General features: G+C 42.0%; 1 protein-coding gene across 4 annotated transcripts; it reads right to left on the bottom strand.

Annotated features, from left to right (window-relative positions):
* Positions 1 to 1,816: 1,816 nt before the first annotated feature.
* thoc2 (THO complex 2) lies at positions 1,817 to 25,063 on the bottom strand. Of its 4 annotated transcripts, none has more exons than XM_076101834.1 (39): positions 24,914 to 25,063; positions 22,747 to 22,802; positions 21,466 to 21,557; positions 21,206 to 21,257; positions 20,980 to 21,050; positions 20,547 to 20,668; positions 20,319 to 20,452; positions 19,635 to 19,795; positions 19,233 to 19,325; positions 18,860 to 19,015; positions 18,407 to 18,579; positions 18,021 to 18,216; positions 17,889 to 17,927; positions 17,674 to 17,804; positions 16,438 to 16,539; positions 15,764 to 15,848; positions 14,211 to 14,304; positions 14,003 to 14,083; positions 13,792 to 13,888; positions 13,520 to 13,637; positions 13,224 to 13,403; positions 12,912 to 13,076; positions 12,348 to 12,623; positions 11,976 to 12,117; positions 11,058 to 11,215; positions 10,804 to 10,932; positions 10,582 to 10,713; positions 10,271 to 10,455; positions 9,837 to 10,012; positions 9,419 to 9,521; positions 8,872 to 9,257; positions 8,685 to 8,743; positions 7,095 to 7,130; positions 5,626 to 5,757; positions 5,302 to 5,368; positions 5,069 to 5,214; positions 4,770 to 4,846; positions 2,773 to 2,819; positions 1,817 to 2,681 (listed from the first exon to the last, which is right to left on the bottom strand). In XM_076101834.1, exons 1-38 carry the CDS (start codon positions 24,976 to 24,978, stop codon positions 2,792 to 2,794), a joined length of 4,695 nt encoding a protein of 1,564 aa, XP_075957949.1. In that variant the 5' UTR covers positions 24,979 to 25,063; the 3' UTR covers positions 1,817 to 2,681; positions 2,773 to 2,791. The 4 variants fall into 4 exon arrangements, with proteins under 4 accessions (XP_075957949.1, XP_075957950.1, XP_075957951.1 ...); XM_076101835.1 differs by having other exon boundaries at positions 1,817 to 2,678; XM_076101836.1 differs by lacking the exon at positions 2,773 to 2,819 and having other exon boundaries at positions 4,729 to 4,846.
* Between the last annotated feature and the right edge of the window lie 174 nt (positions 25,064 to 25,237).

Here is a 25,237-nt window from a genome sequence, read left to right as displayed (position 1 = left end):
AGAGTCATCTGAAACTGCTTAGGTGGTGTTTTGTTTTCTAAGCCTGTTGGACATTATATACAACCGACTGTATTCACGTCGACGCTTCTTTTAAATCAACCACGTGAGACTGCATTTGTTTCAACTGCCACTATTTGGAAACAAGACCATTTTGTATTGAAATGAGGTCCACTTTTAAATCACGTAGTGCCATATTGTTGAAATCAAAAGCATTATGAATCCTTTAGAGACCATGAGAGTGACCCCCCCCCCCCCCCCCCCCCCCTTTCTATGTGACAGCCTATTCAAATGGTTTAACTGAGCTTATGGTTTACACTTTGTACACACTTAGAAGCCGTTCTCATGTAAATGCAGTATCTGCAGCTGTGAATCTCAACATTTTTTGGTAAACGATAACACACCTAGCTTCTTTGGTTGTGGTGAGCTTTCTGTGTCTATGCATCATGCAGAAGGTGAACTGTACATTGAGGAAGGAGCTACAAATGAAACGTTTGTCTGTTTGTACAAGTGAACTTTTTATAAACGGAAGGAGAAAAAAAATCCTACAAAAGCTACAAACCATGTACGCCTACATTTGTTTAGTATGTCAGACTTCCCATGCTCCTCCTCCCCCCCCTCAGATAACATGCATGTGCATTTGGTGATAGTTTGACCAAACTGCAACTCGAAATGGATCCTGGTTTAATTTAAAGCCCCATAACGGCATTTGATCCAGTTTGTTTTAGTTTTTTTCCAGTTCATTTGTAACAGTACCTCAACCATGAGAGTTGCATGTGTGGACACAATGAACCTCTGAGGAGAGGACATGTACAAAGGATTTTATTACATTTCCTTAATAAAAGCAGGTTTATATTCATTTTTTTTGCACTTTTCATCATTTGGAAGACTTGTTTAATATGACTTCCACTTGTTGGATTGAGAAACTCTGGAGTCGTGTTCGTATGGAAGCCTGTTTATACCCGTGTCTGTCCAGACTCATGACAGACTGTAGTGAAGACCGTGAAAAAAATGTGCTGAAATGCATTGATTGCATTATTATTATCACTATATTGACATGAATGATTTTAGTGAAAGAATTTCCAGTGAGAAACATGCTGCAGAGCAGATTGTTCTAAATACATCAACAAATAAATAAATAAATAACCAGATTTATTTATATTAGATCAGAGGAGCAGTTCTGGAGATATGTGAAGAACACAGACAGACATTCCTTACTTCATAGTTAAATACAAATACAGCCAAGATCACATCAGATTTAAGTTTAACTCACTTTTCTGGACTTGTTGCCTCGTGCGTAATAGTGCATCACTTCATTCGTCATCACAATGATCCATAAGAACAAGAACCACCTGGACTAAAATACCACAGTACAACATTTAGATGAAACTAGAATGTAATTTACTAATTTGCATGTCAAAACAATATCTGGAAACGATATAAGATTCAACCCGGACGATCTGTATCCACCCGTGTCGTCATTAAAAATGCAAAGATCCAAAGCTAAACTTAGACCAGACTCTCAGAAGGATGATCATGCAGATGTTGGATAGGTTACCAGATGTTTAGTACGGAGACAGAGAGGACGGTAATGACTGAGTGAAGTAACCAACACGCCTGATTTGTTGTAGCCGAGAATAATTAATCAAAGGAGAAATAATGTGCACGTAAGCGAGGAGGCCTTTGTGTTCCTTCCATCCGACTGTATCCGAGGTACAAACAGTAAACATTGTGTTTCTACAGCCATGAAGTAACGACTCTGAGGATCATCAGCTGTTTGCAGATGAAGAAAGACAGAAAGAACGAAAAGGAGACGATATCAAAGTGACACACTAGGAAAACTATTATTTATTGTTTTTTTGTCGTTTTTTTTAAAAAAAAGCTTACACTCATTGAGTACAGCAGATAAAATCTCCAAAAGTCATTTCGAAACAGTTGTATTTGGAGTACAGAGTGTCAGATTCTTTTTTTTTTTTTGTCAGATTTTTCTTTACAATTCTACATTTGAATCAAGGTTGAACTGGCATTTTTATAAATTATGTAAAAACCTGATTAACACAAAATCACAAAAGGACTGTGCGGGACATCGAAAAGAAAAGAAAAGAAATAACATGTGAATTTCATGTTACCCTCTTTATTATGGTACACAATATACAAACTGGTCCTTTGTATCACTTAACTCACTTTCGTCTACTGTCTTACTTGGATTAAAAGGTGGAGATAAATAAATAAAAAGTATCTAAGTATCTCAAAAGGGATATGAGGTAAGCGAGTATGGAAAGCATGTTAACTCCAATAAAACGAGCAAAAAAAGCAAAGCCTGACAACATACAAAAAAATACACTTTTTCCAAGCATGAGATCCCTGACCAGGTGTCACCAAGAGATCATTTCATACAGTAACCTATTCATCTAATCAGAATAAAGACATTGTGATGAGAGCAGCACATTGTGCCCATACGGAATAATCAAAAAGAAACAAAAAACATTTCAGCTGGTTTACTGTATAGGGAAACGTGGAGAAAAAGAAAAGAAAGGTTGAGAGAACTACAGCTAACAACACTTGGAAGAGGGCGTTTACAGCAAAACAACACAGGCAGAATTGAGAGCACGACTTAACAACATAGCACAGAGATGGAGTTGCAGATGTCTCGCAGGTAAAAAAATACAGCTTCTCCAGTTCTGCTGTGGATCAGAGAGGAGGAGAGAGAAGAGATGACACACCACGCTGAGGTTGCATCGACAGATGTTTACAAAGAAGTAGAATGTGTCTTACCTTCACCGATTAGTGCACATTATCTGTGCTTGTCAGAGGATTTATGAGTATGAACGTTAAGGGAAGTGGTCAATTAATCAAAGACTGAATGCTGACAAGTAGAATTAGAGATTTTCTGTTTTTGTCATAGAGGAGCGACGAGCCTCGTAGCATCCAGGCTGCTACTTTTACATCGTCTGTGATCCAACGCTGTGACATGATCATGATCGGTCTTTTTAAACAAACACATGTGAGGAGTGCCAGCAACTACCTGCTATAAAGTGAGCGAGCAACAGTATTTCCGACACAGCGGCTCTTTGAGACGTCCAACTGAAATCATAAGATCCAAGTTAACGAGCAAATGATCAGATTAGTGTGAAACGTCGTATCAGAGTGAGCTGCGGTGACTGACAGACAGAGATGTGCTGCAGTGTAGAGTGCGTTCAGTGACGCACAATAGATGAGCGTGGAGATAGAGCTCTCACAATGGAGAGTTTGTGCTGTGGGTGGCTGTGCTCAACACATGTTGAAGTGCTGGTGCACACATGTTCATACTTAATAATAGGGGTGTAACGGTTCACATAATTCACGGTTCGGTTCGGTACGATACAGTGGTGCCACGGCTCGGTACGTTTCGGTACGTTTTCAATACAATAGAAAACTATAAATGCCAGAGAAACGTACTTGATTTTAAAATATATTTATTCATTAAAACTAACATCATAAAGTTATTCTTTGACTTTGAACAATGATGGAACTATACCTGAGTGACCCATCTTCTGGGGTGTCTTCTTAGCAACACATAAGCATAAAAAACTAAAACTGCTCCTTAAAAAAAATGTTATGTAGTATTGTTACTTACATCTTCTCCATCATCATGTTCGTATGAACAATGATGGAACTAAACCTGAGTGAACGTGGCTCTTCATCTACCGTTCAGCGGTCAGGTAACGTGCGTTACAGTCAGGTAGCTGTGTGTAGCCCTCGACGTCCAGGCATCCGCTGTCAGAGCAGCAGCGGGTGCCTCGGACATTTGATTCTCCACTCGTGCTTTTGTTTTCTTGTACAAAGCGGGACTTACGGTTTGGCTGAAATGGGCTCGTGAAGGAATTGTGTAACGGGGCTCAATAACATTCAGCAGGTTCATGAAGCTGCGTTTACCACTACACTCATGTCCGCGGCTATAAATGCACCAATCGCCATGGTGATGGCTTTAGCTCTGTTCGACTCGGTAGTGAACAGCTGTTTAAACGCTTCGGGGAGAGTTTGAAGCGTGTGTGCTGCTCCAGGTTTTTCGTTTAGTTCCACCCACTGCCACACTGGGGTGATGACTGTGTAAATGAGTTAACATGTTTGAGGTATTCCCACTGATGTGGCCTACACTCGTGTAGCAAATGCGACATAGCGTTGTTTTGTTGTCCACCACTCTCTCGCCATCGCCCTCATAGTTCACAGAGAAACCGAAGTGGCTCCAAACACCAGACCTGCAGGCCGTTGGAGGATCTTCTATTTCTGGTCTATTACTAGCCATGCTGCAGCGAGCTAGCTTCGTGTAGCGTGTCTCACAGCGCAAAAGTGCCCGACTGGAGTAGAAAGTTTTTCTTTGGTGGTGGGCGTGTCAGAGAGCACGCTGTCCGTTACGTCATGTGGGTTGCCAGTTTGAGAACAGTGGCTCCACCGAAAACATAATATTTCCCACAATTTAAGCTTCTGCATTTTCCAAATGCACTAGTATTATTCAAACGTATTGTTCGGTCCATCATGCGTACCGAACCGTGAGCCTCGTACCGAACGGTTCAATATGAATACGCGTATTGTTACACCCCTACTTAATATATATACTTTATGTATCAGTGATGGCCACAAATGTGGGCTCAAGCAAAGCAGGTCACCCTAAATGATCTGGTGAAGCGATGAAACTAAACTAAATACAATTGAGAAAATATTAAAATATTCACACTAAGCTGTAAAACTCACCCAGAATTATGATTTACGTGTCACTCTACGTTTAAGGATATTGCTTTTTCTCTTCTTTTCCTCCGCTGCTGTCCCTCTTCTCCTTCTTTTCAGATTTCTCTTTGTCGTGTCTGGACTCCTGTTGCACAGCAACACAAAGACGATCAAATTGAAAACGGATCGTGAGTAATGGAAGTAAAGCTGCAGGAACAGTTAGCATTAATTTACGTCTAAATCGATTATTCAAACAATGAAAAGACACATTTCAACCGAGGTTTGGAGGGTACAATAAGACGACGAGTCCCTGAATTACAGAGGATGTTCTCAACAAACAGAGGAGGACAGAGTGAGACTCTCTGACCTTTTTGCCTCCAGAGGAAGTCCGCTCAGGTTTCACAGAGTCCGCCTTCTCTTTACTGGAGGATTTGGATCTCTTGATCTTCTCTTTCTCAGCTGAGAGCGGGGAGTCACAGGAAGGACTGTCGCTCTTGCTGTTTTTGGAGGAATCTGGGAAGAGAGAACAGAGTTTGTTCTTTGTTTGCACTGTGCTTGCTGGGCGAATGGCTTCTTCAGATTGGTCAAGAACAAACGTACTCATTCCATTCTCATCCTTCCTGCGTTTGGACTCCTGGCTCGTCTCGAGCTCATTGAGAGCATGGTCCTAAGAGAGAAACAGCACAACAAACAGTCTCTCAATGGCGGTAACAAAAAGTCCCGACCGCGAGGATTTCATTTGCTAACTGACAGATGTTAGAGCATGTATGAAAATATTGAACCTATCCCTTGTTGACACCCTAAGTCCAACTAATATGAACACAGGCCAACTTCAGAACAAGAGAAGTGTGAGCGAGTTCAAAAGAAGAAAAGAAAAACTCCAAAAAGCCAGTTCAAAGTGTAGCGGTCTTGTTAAATACTGACTCTCTTCCTCTCTTTCCGATCCTTCTCTTCCTTCTTCTCTTTGGATCGGCCTTGTGTGTTGTCTGACTCTTTCTTCTCCGTCTCCCTCTCTCTGCTCTTGGACCGGGTAACTGAATTGTAGTTGGCGTGGTGCTGTAAAGGCAAGTATATATGAACCCAACAAGAGAAACAAAACGTTTTCATGTTGTCAGGATGCAGTTGAAGTTAGTGCTACAAATAAATGGCCAACATTAAAAAATAAAAAAAAGGGTGAAAACTACCAACTACTGAAATCCCTTTTGTTTTTGTTTTACTCCATGTTGATCAGAACAGTTCCAAATATTGACAGATTACATTTCTGTTCACAAATGTACATCTATTACTGAGATTGTAAATACTTGGTTAGAGTCTGGACACCAGCATTGATCAAGCTGACTCAGCCAAATAAAGCTGCATCTAGCATGAACTTCAACACAGACTAATGTGCGTTCACTGAGTCCCACTGGTCCTGTTGGTGCTGCAGGATTAGTGTTAACTTCCAGTCAGACTCAACAGCGAAGATGATGATGAACCACGTCACAGCAAAACTACAACGCATGGTTCTAGTTTAAAACATCTGGAAACATTCTTTAAGGCAGTCCTCCATAATCTATTATTTCAGAACAGTGGGCAACACTTTAGTCCAAGTCTACTTAGCATTCATAAGCAGCATAAACCCATTTAATAAACAGCTTATAACACTAATGTATATGAAAGAGATGCAAGTGTTTAATGAATAGATCTCCTGTGGGCATACATAAGTGGAGGCTGATGTATAAACAGATCATTGATGATAATATAATAAAACAATGCTGTAATAACATAGAACTTACAACAATAACATATTTGATGTTATTAGGAGGACTTAAAGTGAAGTGTTACCATACAGGACACACAAACTCACTGTTAATGAGTCTTTCATGTCTAATAATAAACACGGTTCAGTGACACACACGAGACATTTAAGTCATGTTGTAAGTTTTTACCCAAACTGTTTTTAAAGTACCCTCCCTCTAGGACCTCATGTGTTATTGTCTTACAACACTGACCCACAGAAAGACGTGCCGGGTACAGATGTGCAGAGATGACACAGACACGTCCACATAGACACAAGTCCAGAGTTACTGCCTCTACAAAATATGAGCTTTTTGTTTTACTTAATTTAGGTCAGTTAGTGGAGACGTATTTATCCCGTGTCAAAAAAACAACTTATATCCAATGTTGTTATAAACATAACCTCAACTTAATACAGCTTTAACTGTGTTTATTATTTACTTATTTCAATTTGGGTCAAATTTGGGCGACCCATAAATCAATCCACTACTACTGTACCTCGAAACAACGTGTGAGAAGATGGAGAAAACTACAGAGGTCTAAAATGGATTATTTGTCAGCAGCTGCACAAAGAAAACAAGGTGAGAGACACGAGGAGAAGCAGAGTCAGTTCAAACCTTGGATGTGGACTCCTTGGGTTCGTTGCTATTGTCCTGTAGGGATGAATGGAGATGACAGATGAGCTGGGAGGGGGTGGGGGGTTGGAAGGAGGTTGTCAGACAGCAGTAGAGAGTTGGAAGGGGGAGGGAGGGGGGGAGTTGGGGCTGGCCCGGACCAACAGCATACTTCTCCCTTGACCTCTGACCTTCAAGGACTAAGGCTTTGACAAGGTTATTACATAAAGGAGAGTTCATAAGCTCAACATCTGGAATGTCAATACTTAAAATAGAAAACCCTGAGCATATATGAAGTAACTGCTAGTCATACTACTACAGACATGTCTGCAATATCAGGCACCATAATAGAAAAGTCCTACAATTCAACTTGTGTTCATTACATCTAAAGTGCAAGTGTAGTAATTAATGTGTATGTGTGTGCGTGTGTGTGTGTGAGTGAGACGAATGAGTTAATTCTGATGTGCTTAGCTGCATCCCTACATAGGTAACTGTTGCTGTCACTTACAGTTCAGGAATGGATTAGACACAGGGAGCCTATTTCTCTGGTGGACGGGTAAAATTAAGACCTATCACAAGCTTCCAGTGGTTTGGGACAACGCTCCAGACGAGTCAGGATTCGCCCACTCTTTCCCTCACTCCCTCTCTTTGTAGGGGCAGGCTTACTTCCCTCTGCATTTTTGGCTGATTCAAAACTGCGACATTCATTTTCTCCGTTGATCTCGGTTTGCCAGGAGGTAGTGCGACTGCAGAAGCCGATGGCTGGTGGCCGTGGGGATAACGTTGCAGGGGCCGGCAGGACTGAATGGATAGCGTCGCGTGACGTGAAGTCGGCATGCGGCCCGTTTTAGCAAACGGCGACAGAAGGGGGGGAGACACCGATGACTCGGCTGCCGCAGACTGGCGCTCCTGTAGCAGATCGGCGCTCCTACGGCAGAGTGGTTCGCTGGACGCCATCCGACTCTCCGCTGGGACCGGGCACGTTGACGAGGGGGACGTAAAATACTTGACATCACTTTAACCAGGATCTCTTCTCAGCTCGCAAAAATGGGGGGGGGGGGAGGGGGGGGAGGGGAGGGGAGAAAAATAATGGTGGTGGACACCATTTCAAGTAGTGAAAAACAGCTTTCGGTGTAAAAGATAAAATTGCCATTGGAGAAGGGGAGAGCTCTTGATTTTGGCAAGCCGTTTTACTTCAGGTTGGATATTATTCTCAAAAAGCAAAAAAATCCACAAGGAATATAGAAATGCTTTAAAAAAATCTCTTTCTTCCCAAGGCACACTGACTGCTTTCATTAATATGAAAATAGATAAATATTTCAATATGAAAATACTCAATATACACAATATTCTCTTGACTAAGTCTTTGAAAGGGGGGGGGGGGGGGGGGGCTTCTCCCAATTCTGCAAAATATTATTATGTCCATGGAATGATTTCCAACTCCCATGGATTTGGTTGGGGTTTCCAGATGCCATGCCTGCATGTACGACAACTCTCCTTGGTGATCTTCGGGGCTGCTGGATTGTGCAACGGCGGGGAACGCTCCAGCAGATAGAGAAGAAACTGGCACAGCCTTCCTCAAGCCATACTAACCTTAACAGACGAGGAGTGGGACGGAGAAGAGTGACTGTCGATCTTTCGTCTTTTGTGATCTGTAAAGACGAGAGGAGCGGAATATGTGTTTAATTGAGCGGCACGTTCAGTCGTCACAAAAGCTCCCATTGTTTAATACTTTTTCATTTAAATATGGAACGTGTCGAGCATCAGAAAGGCTCCTCACCCCTCTCAGATTCGGCTGACTCCAATCTGGGAACTGGTGACTTTAGGGACCCAGCCACTGCACTCCTGTCTCCTTTCTCCTTGCTCTTGGACTCCTTGATGGCATCGCGCTCCCTGGACGGCTCCACGGGCTCCCCGTTGCCGGCTTTGGCCTTGTCGTCTTTGCTGCTCTTTTCCTCGGCCTTGGCCTTCTCCCGGTCCGCCTTGGGAGTCTTCTCCTTACCCTCGCGTGCCACCCGCTCCTCCTTCCCTGCTCTCTCGTCTCTCTGCTTCTCCCGGCGGTTCTCTGCCTTCGTCTCGGGAGTGCTGCCTGGCGTCTTTTCCTTTTTCTCTTTTTTCTCCTTCCCACTCTTCTCTTTGTCATCCCGTTCTTTAACGGCTTTGGTGCTGCAAAGGGAAGAATTTTGCATTTTAAAAAAATGGAATTAAAGAAAAGTTTCAGACAGAGGTGTAGTTGGACACGATATCACTACTCATGCTAAGTTTGGACGTTTTTCTCAGCTTTGTTTGAGATAACTTCGTGTCAGAGCATCTCTTGAGACCCCCACCTGTTGAGAGCACCGTTCCCGTTGCTGGTGGTCACTTTGGCCGCTGCACTGTTGGCTTTGTTCACTGGCTTTGTGGTCCCCTGAGATTTATCCTTGCCCCGATCTGCATAAAAACAAACCAAGAACTGTGTGAGCACAGGAACTATTAATATCACTGACAAGCAGATCAGGATTTGTAGCCCCAATGTTTAGTTTTATGGCACTTGTAAAGATATATTTTCGGGGCTAAATTACTATTGCAGATGGACAATAACAATAAAAAAAGCTTAAGCGTTATATTTATCACATGTAATGAAATCTGAAACAGAATAATTCTGCAGTGGCACTGGAGATGCAAAGCCATATGTTATCTGGTTCCTTACTTTAAAATGACAACGTGCTGCACTCAAACAGCCTCGCCGTGTTTCTAATCACTCACCACCATCCTCCGACGTCCCCTCCTCCGTCTTGCTCGTGCTGATGGCAGGCTTGCCTGTGCTGCCGGGGCCGTTCTGTTGATTGGCGGGGGTGGCACTGCGGGCTGGCTGCTCCTTGTGGTGAAACTCATTCTCTGGGACCATGTGCACCTTCTGGCTTTTCAACCGACCTGAATAACTGTAAGATGCATAAAGGGTTTTTCACAGGGCAGAGACAAAACTTCCAAAGAACAAGTGTCACCAACAGAGACAGACGTACTCATCAACTTCTGAACAGATATTTATAATAAAACATCTATAAATTCAACAGATTAGATAACGTAAACTACTGTTTTTCAGGACCCCATCTTCCCAGGTTTCCATTTGTTACCACACACATACTACATGTTAACTGTATGCTCCGCAGAGAGCTGAACAGCACACAATGCTGTGTTACCCCATTGCTAAGGCATAGAGGTCTGGCCTCTTATCCTTCTCCTCGAGGCAGATCTTGTGGACACGACACTCCAGCGCTTGGCCCAGATTCAGGACTTTGGGGTAGCAGGGCAGGATCTTGGTGAGCACGATGAGAATGTTGCGGATGTGGGTGTAATCTCCCGTCTCCAGGCAGTGAACTGAGGCCTGGACGGAGCAGAGACAGAGGACGTGATCTTAGATAAACACACACCTTCCACAGAGCTCTGACTGACAGCATCTGGACAGAATTCTTTCAAGAAGGAAAACAAACGATAAGGAAGGGCAGCTCACTTTAGTCAGCATGTAGTGCCATTTGTGCACCACATGCCTGAAGTTCTCATAATCCAGCTGATCTGCTTTGTTGCCGCCATCGAAGCCCGTGGCTCTGAAGATGGTCAGGAAGCCGGGGTAATTGACGCACTCCTATGACCACAAGACCAGACGTTAACTCCCAGCTCACCCTACATCGGAGAATCAAAGTGACGGGTGTAGAGAACAGGTAGAAATGGACACCTTCTCATAGATTGCACGGTCGCTGTGCCAACGGGTCACCGTCTCCAGCATGCAGCAGAGGAAGCGTCCATAGCGGTGAGACTCGTTCTCCGTACAGCTGGCTACAGTGTAAATGATGGCGGAGAACACCTGCAGGGTGACACAATGTAGTGTGTTAAAATAACAAAGCGTTTCAAAAACAAAAAAAAGTTCAGTTCGTTTTCTTCGCCATAAGTGTATACGAGTCTGAGCGTGCATGTATAGGAGTGTCGTACCCGGTCATAGCACAGGAGGGTGCAGAAGTTGGGCGTCTTCTGCTGGTGGACCAGCTCCACGAAGCGTGCGCAGTACACGGCGTCGATGGACGAGAAGATGCAGCGGGGGAACAGACAGAGCTGCAGAAACTTTGTTATGGTCTCGTTCTTTGTAGATTCTGTCAGTGAGCATTAGGAGACGTATGAGTAACCGAGACAGAGAGATAACGAACATTTAGACATCAGATTTACCTCAAATATTGATGCTGTGCAGAGGGCAATGACTTGATCCGCTTTGACTTGATTTCCCCTTTGACTACATTAACGGTCCTATTGTGTCGGGACTGAAACTCAATTTCTCTTTGCTTACATAATGCATGAACACTGTGTCCCAACCAGATGTTATTGATAATATAACCACGTTTTTCAGACACCAAATTTACATTTTAAATACTATTGGCCCCAAAAGAACAATAATTAAATGATTAAAACTTTCGTTAAGTCGATGTCCCCACAGTGTACATGCCAGGAGAGAATAATGTAACCACGATACTCCCAAATACCTTGATTTTTAATTAGTTTTTAAGCCCAGAGAAGCAGTGACCATAGATCATTATTGAACCACAATAGAGCAACAATCCTTACATACTAAATAACGACTATATTTTTAAAGGCTTTCTACAACCCAAAAGCATGAAAGACAATTTAGAAATATAGAGAAGTCCTCTCAGACATCTGACTGTAACGAATCAATCTTTTGTGGCAGGTGTCCGTAAACCGTTGAGCGGTATTGACTCTATAAATGCACTTCAAAGATCAATCAATCTCATATAGATGCACTGTTTTCTTCTCTCAACAGACAGGTCGCAGCATTGTGAAAGACTGAATACACGTAAGATGCAGCAATAGTGTCACTGGCATGACAATGAGGATACTTACTGGCCAACAACCAGTTGTCTTTCTCCAGTTTGAGGCGGTGTAGAACCCTTTGGACGTGCTCCAGCTGTTTCTTCTCCTCCTCCTGCAGTTTTTCTTGCAGGGCAGTGCAGCGCTCCTTCTCCTTCTTTTTCTTATTCATGGGCTACATTGGAAGGAAAGAATGTTTATTAAGTGCGTCCCTGACTAAGAACTTACATAGTCAAATCTGATTGGTCACGACAGGAGAGTGAAGAACAGTCAACGGGAGAAAACAGGGATTCTACTGCTACAATTATCCTAATCCACACTATACAAATGCAACAGTTTATTATAAAATGTAAAAGTGGTCAGGAATGGTGTGTAATTGTAGATCGCTTTGGACCAACTACTCACTATCTCTGGATTCTCCTCGATGGCCTTGATCTGGACCTTGAGCTTGTTGACCTCACGCTCGTAGGCAGAATGTGGAACGGCCAGGTCGTACATGGTGAGGGACCAGAAGGTAGCGTAGAACTGGGGGCGGAGGTCGTCCCAGACCCTGGCCGGATGGAGTGACACTACTGCCTCATGCACGGGTGTCATCACCTGTTCACAGGCTGCCACGTACTTGTGGACCTTCTGCTGCTGCCGGTTGCCTTTCTCGGCTTTCTTCAACTCATCGTACTTGGACTGTGTGTAGAGAGCACAAAGTAAAGGCTGCATTTTATCCCAAACCCCCATGAAGTGTTTGTCTTGATTTGAAATAGTTAGCCTTAAGACAGTTGAGAAAAAACAGCTGCACATTGCTCCATTTTAGGTGTCAAAAGTTTAAAAAAGTCAAACAATATGAACTCAAAAATCTACAATCAAAATTGAAGTAGAAATACCTGATGCCATTATTTGAACAACTAGAACCTCTGTCAGTAACAGAAATGTGACATGATGCACGCTGTGGCTCTGACGAAGTAGTCCACTCACCAAAATCTGATGGGCGTACATTGGCCTGGACAGAAAGAAGGCAGCATCATGTGGAGTGTGGAACTGGTTACAAAGGATGTCAATGGAGGGAACCCGCTTGATGTAGTCTTCTGTGCTAAGGTTGGAGGCCAGAAAGCCACCAAACTGCACCAAGGTGTCATGACACTGCAGGAATACAAATAATCATACAAGGAAAAGAAAGAAAGAGATTCATCTGTTTAGGATTTTTAAAAGGCCGATATAATAACAATAGTTTGGAGAACTAAATAAAAAGAGAGAGATAAGATCAACATATTGAGAGAGGGTGCATACCTGGTCATACAGGTGGCCAACAAGTTTGAGGTGTTTCTCTCCACTCTCTAAGAAAACAACACCATTTCGTTGCTGGGCCATGAGTAAGCACAGAGGCAGGGCCAACTCGTGGTCCAGCAGTGCATCCTTCAGACGCTGAGACGACTTCTTCGTGTTCCTGATCTGACCAAAGTAGCCACCCTGTTGACAAAAGGCACATCCACGATGACAATGACCCGAGCTCAGGTGCAGCACTGGTCCAGACAGTCACGCAGAGATTACATCAGCAAACGATCACCGTATTTGAGTCCATTTACCTCAGCTTTGAGTTGCTCCCCTCCGGTCATGGCCTCTAACTGCTCTGAGGTCATCTCATCTGTGATCTCGATGCCAGCCATTTTCTGCACCACCTCTTTTAGGATCAACAGGTCAAAACTGCCGGGAGAGAAGGGACATGTAAAGCAACGCGCATTTCCTGACACATTCAAAGATGCATAAGGAGTGATGCAATAGTCAGGCATGGGGTGTCAAAAAAACACCTCGCATTCTTCCCAACACAGACACATTGGATCATCCTGGAGCTACTTACCTCTTCCCTGCTTTTAGCTGATTGGTGACATATTGAAGAAGGCCAGCCAACTCAATTGGGTATTTTCTGAACACGGCTCCACACAGACTCGCCAGGCCTTGGTTGACAAGACGAACAGGTGTGCGTCAGATTCTCATTAAAACATCAAACGCGTTCTCTCCTTTTGCATGCAAATGAATGATTGCGGTTCGGTTACTCTGAAGCCACATACTTTGAAGCCACGAGGAGATGGTGGTGTCGTCATGCTTCATCTTCTCCTTCTCGGGATTGGCCAGAGCCTCAATGATGCAATCTGAAGAAAGAGTTAAGTGGAAAAGACATAGAACCCGAAAAGAAGCCCTTTACACGAACGCCCCCCACTGCTTCCAACTTCACACTCCCACGCTTGTGTTGTTAACGGACTGAAAAGTGTAGGATACAGGCCAAGACATCATAGTTGAGGGATGTGAGGTATTTCAAGGAGTCCACCACTGGAACGATAAGGTTGTCGTACCACTGGATCTGAGAAAGCATCTGACAAACGACAGGACAGAGGAAAGGATAAGACATCACCAACTTAACAGGATATACATTATACCTGACCTGACACTACCACTGTATCTCCACTGTGGCCCTAATAATTGTGCTACTATAATGCATATAGTTGGTAGATTGTGGGTCGGGTGCCATTGGGCCCAAAAGGACGCTTCCCCAAAATCTTGCATTGGCAATTGTTTTAGGTAAATCAACTTCCAAGTACGAACATTAAAATAGTTTTTCCCCCTCTGCATAATAAACTGCTATTCATGTGATTAAGCCGAAACCGAGCAGATGGAGGAGGGGTTAAAGGAAACGCTAATACGCATGAGGAAGATCCAGTTACCTTTACAGCCAGCAGTCAATGTATTTGGGCTAAATGCACCGCTGAGCAACTGTCAAAAGGGATGAACTGGTCGGATGGGTGCAGGTATTAAAAAAATCCTGACCCGGCGGATTAATAATCTACAGGTCAGGGGACTGAACACTATTACAAAAGAAAGTAGTGTTTGAAATGACTGACTAGGTAGGTTGCAGAGAAGTGTAAAAAAGGCTGACCACTCAAAATGGTACAACCTCCCATTACCGCATGTGCAAAGATTCTTTACATTAAACAATGTTCATTTGCCCATCTTACAAAAAAAGTGACATTGTTGGAGGCAAAGAAGAACTACAGAACTTAACATCTGCTTTGGTAGCTGTACTTTCTGTCCAGTTTGAATGAAGTGTATTTTATGATGATTTTATGATATTTCCATCACTGACATTTTAAGAGTTTGTTTTTGTATTTATCAGACTGAAAGAGAACTTGTATAGCGAACTCGCCAATCACATGCAAGGCATGTAAGCGGTACAAATCTGCTTTCTCAGTCAATACAGCACGCACTGGGGAATGCATTTCATCAGTGGACTACATTTACCAACAACACTGACTGGATATCCACATAAAAAGTGGCAAATTATCCCTTTAAGAGCAAGTGTGGAAGGATATATCACAGCACGGCACTTTGCTAAACTAAACTATTTATTCACATATTATGTTCAATGAGGCAGAATGAGTTAATCGTTATGTCAAAATGACTGCAAATGCAGAAGACCATGACCTCTGTATTATGTAGCAAGTGATCGTTTTGTCAGTGCAGCAAGAATACAGCGTCAACTTTTGAGTTGACGCTGTAGCATTTGCTTTGTTTCATGAATGCACGGCATGTAAGCCGATCACTAGACGTAAGCAATTTCCAAAATGGACGCTGTATTGGGAGGGCCAGAAAAATATAATTGGTATACGGAGAGAGCAAGGAGCTCATGCTGAACTTATTTTTTACATATTTAATGAGATATTTTCTCGAGCAAAACCTGGAATTAACGAGTCTTTGCAGTTTGTTGACATTGTTCAAAATGGGACTTAAAAGTAGAATAAATAAATAAAAAAAAAAAGAGAGAAATATCCACTTACATAATCAAAGAGGATAGTGGGATTGCTATGGCTCAGTTTGCCAATCTGCCTTCCAGATTGTTTCACATTCTCTTTGGTCAACCGCCTAGGGAAGGAAAAAACAAAGATGGGAAACAGACGATTAAAAACACAAGATGATGCAAAGTGCTGTAAACAAACACCGTCACTCTAAGCTCCACAGCAACTGATAAAATGCTCTCATGGTCGTCAGTTTAAGATTAAGCATTGATTTGTCGCAGAACATTGTTGGAATACTTTAACGCTTTTCTGCTGGCCAAGTAATTATTCTCGGTCAGATTCTTCTTGTACTGTCCGTGTTACACTGTCCATTCAATGCAGCTTAGCTTGAGAGGGCAAAGCAAAACGACACATGTCTGCGTTTTTATTAAATTAGCAACATATTGTAAGATTTGAAACTTCACATGCATGAAGTTTGTCTTACAAGTTATTTTATTTGGCTTTAAAAGTCATTCATGAACATGGGAACAAATAAAGAACAGTCATATAAGATATTAGCATTTTGGACATTTTCTGAAATTGCTCAAGATCCTGAAGATGACTGTGAGCAGCGTGAAGCAGCAGTTATGTGGAAGCTTCTGTGTAGCGGAAAGGACGAAAAAAAAAGATGTGAATTTCTGCTGATAATGTGGTGCGTTCAAAGCTGATACACTTACTTCATAATGTATTTGGCCCGTTCTACAGTTTGAGCTTTGACTTTGACCAACAGTGGATGGCTGGTATACGTCTCATTCTTCCACTGTCCATATAGTCGGTACCTGAGGGAACATAGATAGAGGAAGCACAGTTAAACAGAAGGTTTAGCTACGCAGCATTGAGAAACATGGGCAGGACGAATAGACACTCAGCAGTTGTAAAAATCCACACACTTTGTCACAGGAAACAGATAACATAAACCAAACAAGTTGCATTGCAGAGCTTGCAATTTAAAACAGTCCCTGAATAGTGAAGTAGCCAACTCCTGTCCAGCATTATGTTAAACTGCTGTTGTGTGTGTGACCAACTCCAGATAACAGAGACGTTCATTTCTGCCTCATTTGCAGTCAAACATTCAACTAGAATTACCGCCTGACGGTTGTGTGCCGCTGCCAACCAATCAAGTTGCAGTTTACGTCCATGTCTGTCCAAAATGTCATTACGTCAGCATTTGATCCTGTTAGACATTTGTGTGAAATTGTCATATTTCGAATTTCAATTCTTGAGTTATGGACAAAAACGTGATTTGTGAGGTCACAGCGAATTCTAATCTGCTCAAGCTCGAGTCCAAATGGATGCTTGTGTCAGATGTAATGAAATCCCCTTCAGGCGTTTCTGAGATATGGCTCATACTCAACCATGACGCCTCTGTCCACGGCTGTCGCTGGCGGGGAGGCATGAAAAGGGCCGTTCTTCAACGGATTACTTATTCTTGAAAATCAAATCAAGTAATTTGCCGTCGGTCATATTTGGAGCAAGCAGCGTCAGGCCTTAAGATGCATCAACATATTCAGAGCATGAATGAACTGCACTACTTTCCTTCCTTTGACCGCGTTGACAAAGACAGTGAAGTAATCTACAAGCGCTACGATATTCTGTAACTTAAGATGTTGCATTATTAGCTGTGACAAACTAGAGCAAAATAAAAGCTCCTGGAGTGCGGAGCGTCATTGTTTAAATACTTTGGCACACTGCTGATATGCAAAGACTCTAAAAATAAAATTCTGGCGTTGTTCAGGGACAGAAAAAAAAATATGCAAGCATGCATGATTTGATGAGCTCAGTGTGACTGTGCGTGCTACTCTTTCCTTGCCAGCTAGTAAACAGCATTCTGGAGCACTGCCTGAGGGGGTTTACTACCCAACAGCTTCATTTAACAGAGCCACATGTAGCGTCTGTGTCTGGGTGTAGCTCACCTGTGCCGGTAGGGAAAGAGTTTGAAGAGACCCCACAGTTCCTCAGACATGCAAGCATTACACTCCATCAGAGAGAGAGACGGGAGTAGCACCTGGTCTGCAATGCTCAGGAAGCAACTCAAAAGTGTTTCCTGCAATGAACAAACGTCAATAAGGTCCTCACAGTAACATAACAGTGTTTTTACTCATCTAAATATTATTAGGTTTATACCTACCATTTTCTCTTTGACATCAGATCTGCCATCATTTTGGTACTGAGAAGCAAAGGACACCAAATATGAGTCCAAAAAAAAGAGAGATTTAGGCTGTAGTGCAGATGCAGTCACGTAGTGGGGAAAGTTCTGTACCTCTTTCATGAAGGCCTTGCCCAGACGCACAATCTTGGCAAAAAGAATAGCGTCGTGGGAGAGATGAGGGCCCAGGTAGCAGATCATGCTGAACGTGTCCCTGCGTAGGTCGTCGAAGCTCTCCGCAGGGCGAGGGGCTCGCTTGTTCCTCAGTGGATGCAAGACGCATCCTCGTGCCCCTTTTGGGAGGCCAGCCCTGTGAGGAACAGACCAGTGAGTCAGAGTCTGCATTTAATTTTTTTTTTTTTTTTTTTGGCTTAGTTATTATTTACTGAGCTCGTATTCATGAAATATTGGCATAGTCAGTTTAAGCTGTGACTTGTGCATGCTTTCGGGTCTGACTACACATAGTGGGCAGTAAGTGAAACATGAAAGTAAATCTGCACCTTCTGTAAAGAGGCTCCACAGTCAGATGCACGAGCTGGCAGAGAGCCAGCGCAATGGCCTTGTGAGAAGTAGCGTAGAAGGACGGCATCTGGTCCATAATACTCTGGGCGTGGTGCCAGTCTCCAATTCTAAGCAGCGCTTCCAACAGACCAAGCTTCTGGTTATCAGGTGGCTGTGGGCACAGAAAAGAGCAGCAACGGATCGTCTTTGTATTATCAACTATGTCACAGTTCACTCAATAAGGCAGTCAGCACAGCTGCTGTCACCATCCAAAGTGATGGATTTATAAAATCCTTTCTATACGTCTTTCTCATGTTTTGAAGACTGACAACATGATCTATCATGTAAGGGAAAAAAAAATGCAACAATTCAGACGTCACTCTCAATCCTCTCAACATTCATCCAGACCGACAGCGTTCCTCCAAAACTTATATTTACAAATGCTTCGATACCTTATCATTCTTCTCCTCCTCCTTTTCCTTCTCCTTGTCTTTGTCTTCACTTTTCTCTGAGGGCACCACAACCATGACCAGCTTGCGGGCGATCTGCTTGGCCTCTGAGATATCTCGTTTGTGTTCCTCTACGATGGTGGCATCTACTGGCATAAGCTGGAATCACAGAGGCAACAAGAAGAGGGCTGAGTTCTTAGTCTAGGAACACATTGTTCTACAGTGGCTTCGTACCTGATGTAGGTGAAATAACAACAAATTATGGATTTTACGCAAAAGGGTCTGATATTATAATGAAGTGAATATATTTGTCACATTTATCATCCTGAAGACATCACAGCTTTAGGTTTGCAAAACTCTTATATATTTTCCTTACATGTACGTAGAGATCTTCCAGCTCAATCAGGTTATGGTGAAGCAGAGCAGCAGCAATGTGGTAAAGTGACTTGGGGGTTTCCTCATTGGGCTCCTGAAAAAAAGACGAAACAAAATAAATAATTATCAAAAACTAGACACCCTCTTGCTATTGGGCCACACCAGACGACACGCCAAATCAGGCCAAAGGCTCAAAGCAGGGGCGGACCAATGGCCTCTTGTAGTTTAAAGGTTGTTTGGACCATTTCAGATGTGTGGCAATGGTTTTGGTAAAAGGCCCATACAAACATTAAAGAATGACTAGGAGGCTGTTTAAAAATATACAAATATAAATAAGCATCTTATGCAATTGGACAAATGCTCGCTTTCAGTACTTTTGATTACCCATTTTTGTAATTCTCACCTGGTAGAATTTGAACTTAAATCCCAGGATGTGGCAAAGGGTGAGTGGCTCACACATGTAGGATTTGATGAGAGCCAGGAAGAACTCATCTTGGTCAGATCGACTCTCATACACCTCCAAGATGATGTCCAAAACACGATTAGGGTCCAAGTTGAAACATCCTGCAGGCAAAAGAAATTGGGGGAAAAAAACAATCAATCAGTAAACAGTATTTATACAAACACGGATAAAGATGAATAAATAGTTAATGAAAAACTTGTCCACACAAGTCAGTCTTTCGGTTCATGGGAACAGGCCATTCCTTTGTGCTACTGAGGTTAAAGTGCTGCCAGCTCTAGCTCTGAGCATGGGTGAGACTACTTGCACTCCTTGGTGTTGAGAGACTGGTAGGTAGTATATGGGGACAGACTTCCTGTGATGTACAGGTACCTGGCATTGCAAAGCCCTGCGTAAATAGCAGAGAGTCAATGCGGAATCTAACAAGTAACCAATCACGGTTGGAGGAGATCATTTCAGACGTGACGGTGATACAAGTCACTTTGTATATTTTCAGACTCATCTAATCCAATATTGTCAATTTACAAAAAAAACATTGACTGTAGATGTAGGATTTGCCAGACTGTAGCTAAAGACATAGTAGCACCACAGCCGATGCAGTCCACCAGAAAAAGACTTGTTGGGTACCTATGAGGGACTTGATGCTCTCCAGGACAAGGTGGCTGGTGATGTTGCCCGAGAGGTCTTGGCCGAGCTCGGTGATGAGTTTGGCATAGCCCTCATTCTCCTCCCTTAGCAAGTTGAACTTCTGTTGCTTGTAACTGAGAAGAAATACAAGATTACAAGAATGAAATTCATATTTTCTATTCATGTACAGTATATCTACATCTCCACTAAAACGTGCACTCTACTTACAATAGTTTAGTCTTGATCTTCACAATCTTCTGATTGAACTGATGAGCTTGTTTTATAAGTCCAAGAGATTCAAGGGTTTCTGGATCCAGCCTCTCTTTCAGGATGGCGTCCGGGACAAAGAACTGAAAAAAAAAAATGTAACTAGTTTATTAGTTTGTTATAGTTATTGATTACAGACCTGGGTATCAAAATCAGTAATTCATCTGTGACACCAATGGGAGTGTAAACCTCATGCAAAGTTCTAAAATTGTTATATATCAGTTAAGGACAGGGACACTTTTTGTGACAATTAAGTGGAATGCGAGGTCGTACAAGCTCTCGTATTTTGATGATACAAATAGCTCTCTTCAGGCAGCCTTTGTATTCTATTTAAGTGCAAGAAATGTCTGTTATATAAAATAATACGATGTCACTACAAAAATAGTATTCTCACCAAACAAGCTCCCACCAGTTGTGTGTAATGGTCACGTTTGACTTTTTCTTCCAGTGCAGCAGTCTCTAAATCTGTAATAAATATAATTTAAAAAAAGTATTATGACAGTGCAAATATGCCAAGTTTGCTTTAGACTAAAAACTGTTATTATATTTGACTTACTTGTAATGCAGCACTTCAGAAACTCAATATAATAACAACGTTTAACATAAAACCCCAAACTTACCTAGTGTACTGAACACATCTGCTAAAATTGATGGCATGTCGTCTCGGAGCTCCTGAAAGAAAAACAGAAGTTAACTGACATTTTACAAACATAACATAAAGTAGAAATTACAAGTACTGCAATTTCTGGGCAGACACCAAGCACGATGGAATAAAGTAATAAGTACAAGTAATGAACAAGAAACAAAAGCTTTGTTTCTTTAAATATACACTTCTATATGTTTGTTACTGTTTTAACCCTAAAACAAAAAGCACTCATACCATCATGTCCCCAAGGACGCTGACGACCAGATCCAACTTCAGGTTCCCCTGCACAACCTGCCAGCAGAGCTCATATAAGGCTGCCTGTATATCTGAAGGGGTAAACAGACAAGACACAGGTCAACTTTAACTGAATTGACAGAACGGACAGCAAAATACTTTTAAATGTGAAAAAAACAAAACAGAAAAGGCTAATCTGTGTTAGCATTAAAAGACTAGACACTTCCATTTTTCTCCATTCCTGTATGCAAGTCTAGCCAAATATCGTGCCTTTAGAGAGGAAATAATGATTTGATTACCAATGAAGGATAAAAATAGAATATCGGTAAAACAGAAAGTTTAGAACCATAAAAATGACATCCAGCTGTACGAATGATCATATTGATGTTTGACGTGTGAGAAAATAATCTTTGTAGAGTGCACATTAGATCAGGCAGGCAGTAGGAATCAGATGTCCATTGCGACTGATAGATGAATGGATAACTATCACTAATGCTACAGTATGTAAAACTACTTGATCACTTATTCAAAACGTTTCAGTTTGCATTCTCTCTTAAGTTTACTGTTGTGCAACAATAAAGAAATGGTGACATTCAGCAACGAATTACACTGAAGCAAACACACTGGTGTGACTGCGTTATATGCAAGTTGCAGCTTGACTGAAGCTGTCATATTATAAAATGTATCTGCTGTGTGGCAGTATTTTAAGAAGCTGGAGATTAAATAAAAAAGTGTTTGTGAACAATGTCAAAGGAAACTACAATTTCCGGGCAAAACAGGTTAAGTCAACATGTCTTTTGGAGGCATTTATCACCGCAATTAATAATTATTTATCTGAGGAGGATCACGTTTAAAGATTTACATGTGTGTAGTTATGGTGATAATTGCTTTCTCGTTGCCCTCTGGCACAAACAAAAACAGCATGATGTGGATGAATATAAACGTTAATCTGTTTAATGGATACATTTTATAATTAACATAAAAAATGATCAACAAATTTAACTAGCATATAAACATATAATTTACTGTGTGCCAGTTTTAGGCTTGCTGATATATTCATATCACTACATCCATCACAAACATTTACGCTGCAAACTGACAACGAAGGGTATCTTTCAATTTGTTTCTCTCTCGTGGGTGATTGGTTCGAACTACTGCAATTCCCATAACAGATGCGTGTCTGTGTGTACAACAGGGAGGTTTAAATACGTTGAGGTGCAAACGAAAAACTAACAACAGAACAGTAACAGTCTAAACAAATTGAGGTAATTCTCAACTTACCTCTAATCTCACTTCCATGATCTGTTTTCTTTGTGAGTTCTTTGCAGAGTTGTACGCTATGAAACAAAATCATAGTAAGTTAGAGTACTCAAACATGACAATCCATAGCCTTAAAAACAGCTTGATATTTAACATGGATACTGTCACTAACATTGCTATATACAGCTTATTACATTCCCGAAAATTGGTCATAATTATCCGCTCACCAATATTCTTGTAACATCAAGGCAGACTGATAAGATACTTTGTGCCATCTCAATGTCTTCTTTTAAAAACGGACAATTCTAGATGCACTGCTGTACATGCAATGGTCAGTCAGAGATGCTGGTCAAACATAGTGTGGTTGATAGGCTATGTTCACTTCTTCAAGCGGAACGGTGCAGCACTGAATCAATATAACACCCTGGCCTCCCTGAATCAGGTTAAGCTGGTTGTTTCACTAGCACACCTCATGGATATATCAGACACATACAGATCTAAATGTCCCAATAATGTTAGACGACTTGTGAAAAAAAGACTATTTATACTGAAAATCGTTTCTATGTAAAAAACAATGTGACAGTGATTATCAGCACATGGAAATTGCCCTTTCAGTGATGTTACTGCACAGGATGGCATCCTTACGTGAGAGGGCTTGTCGAGATTGGGCTTTTAACTAAGACCCTCCAATTTGAGGAATTACGACTGTGCGTCCCAAAGAGACACAATATGATCAAGTATCAAGATAGTCTGTGTTATGGTAAATAAGTATTTCTTCAATAGAACAACATTTATTTAGCACTTTATGTGATGACTGGATTGGCTGAGGCTTTGCAGCCTCCTCTCTTATCAGTGCACATGAGGGGATCTGTACCAGAGACATGCAGAAAAGTAATATTATGAATCTTTTAAATACATGTACGAGTTTTTTTGCCATAGGAACGTTTTACATGTTGCTAATTTGAGTTAAAGTTGTATGTACACCACTAGAATGGAGTAGTTAGAGTTGGTGCACCTCACGACAGGCCTTACTGATATATGCAAGGCCTAACTTACTGAGGATGAGCCTATTGTGTCTCCGCCTGTACGTGATGGCTGCGCTTAAGAAACCGAGACTAAATCTTCACGATACGTTTTTTACTTATAATAAATGAATATGTTAGGCCCAGCTTCTACGGTGCTGCAGCTGCCTAAGGTTAGGTTAACATTAGTAGATTGGACGTTGGGCCGTTGATGCTCGCTGTCCAGTCGTCTGTTAGCACCGGGCGCTAAATTGGGTATGAAAATGTAACGTTAGCTATGTAACTGTCAATTAACGACAGTTAGCTAACCAACTGATGAGTTACACAAATATCTAGCTAGCTAGTTAGCTCAACGTTAGCGTAGTTATAGCACGGGCTGTACGTTAACGTTACTACACGTTCCTTGCCCACTAGGTTGTTATTTTTCAAAAGAGGACGTTTGTAGAACAAACTCATGCAATCTCAAATGTATTTATGCTGCCCTACCTGGACAATAAAAAGTCCAACAAGGCAGTCGACATCACAAATGGCGTAGCTAACGTTACAATTAGAGCTAGCTTACTTGCTATAACGTTATGTCAAGATCGGTCGTTTCCCTCCACTTATTTACCATTTACGTTACACAACGCTACTGTAGTCAACTGCTCGCCTATTGTCCGTTTTGGTAGATAACGTTGGCAAACTAAGTGACTGCCTGAATTTTGGCATTAAATTCACTTCAATAAAGAAGCTGGGACTATAGCGATGCTACATTGACGCTAAATAGCTTAGCTCCGCTAGCCACCGTGTTTACAAACTGAGGAATGGTGTACCGCTAGCTTAGTGGGTGAGCATGCTACCAGAATTGCTGGCATGCAGGTAACGTTAGCTAGTTACATTTAGGTAACGCTAACCACTGCACTCCATTAAACAGATTGTATTCACTGTCTTATTCAAACTATTTAGAAGATGCGTTTATTTCCCCAAATAGAGGAATTAACGTTAGTAGGCCACTTTAAATTATTTTGTGCGTGCTAACGTTACCGCTTAGCCCTAGCGGACACACTTAAAAGATTGGCCTTAAATTGCAACGCTAGCTACGTTGTTCCCTTGGTTCGTTTATATCAGCCAACAACTGTTAACCCACCATAACATCTGACACTGTACTAAGGTTCAGATCTACTCACAACTCGTGTTTTCCTGATTTTTCCCAGTTTTTGATCCATTCACCAGGGAGGATAAGTGTCGCCATCTTCCATACACACAGCCCGGATGTCTAAATCGTCATCATGGCACACACAGGGTCAAATGTGGTGGTTAGCTTCGCTGCTAGCTCACTGTTGCATGGTGGGACATCGAGGGCTATCTCCGAGGGCTTTGTTAATACGTAACTTTATGTTCCGTAAGTGGAAATGGTGCTATTAAGGTGCACATCGGGGCTGAATTTTAAAAAACTATTTAAAAATCGTAATTTTAACGAGTTAAAATATATTTGACTATCCTTAAAAACA

The sequence above is a fragment of the Anarhichas minor genome, unplaced genomic scaffold (assembly GCF_050575085.1).
Source record: "Anarhichas minor isolate MPS153535 unplaced genomic scaffold, ASM5057508v1 ptg000027l, whole genome shotgun sequence".
Lineage (NCBI taxonomy): Eukaryota > Metazoa > Chordata > Actinopteri > Perciformes > Anarhichadidae > Anarhichas > Anarhichas minor.
This window is presented reverse-complemented; position numbering and strand designations above follow the sequence as displayed.

What these genes read in the sequence shown, in the direction of transcription:
- thoc2 (XM_076101834.1), bottom strand. Translation starts at nt 24,978, where the DNA reads ATGGCGACACTTATCCTCCCTGGTGAATGGATCAAAAACTGGGAAAAA. An exon ending in CGGGCCAAATACATTATGAA is followed by an intron (nt 15,849 to 16,437) that starts GTAAGTGTATCA and finishes TTCCTTCCCTAG; the next exon opens with GCGGTTGACCAAAGAGAATG. An exon ending in GGGAACGGTGCTCTCAACAG is followed by an intron (nt 9,258 to 9,418) that starts GTGGGGGTCTCA and finishes TTCCCTTTGCAG; the next exon opens with CACCAAAGCCGTTAAAGAAC.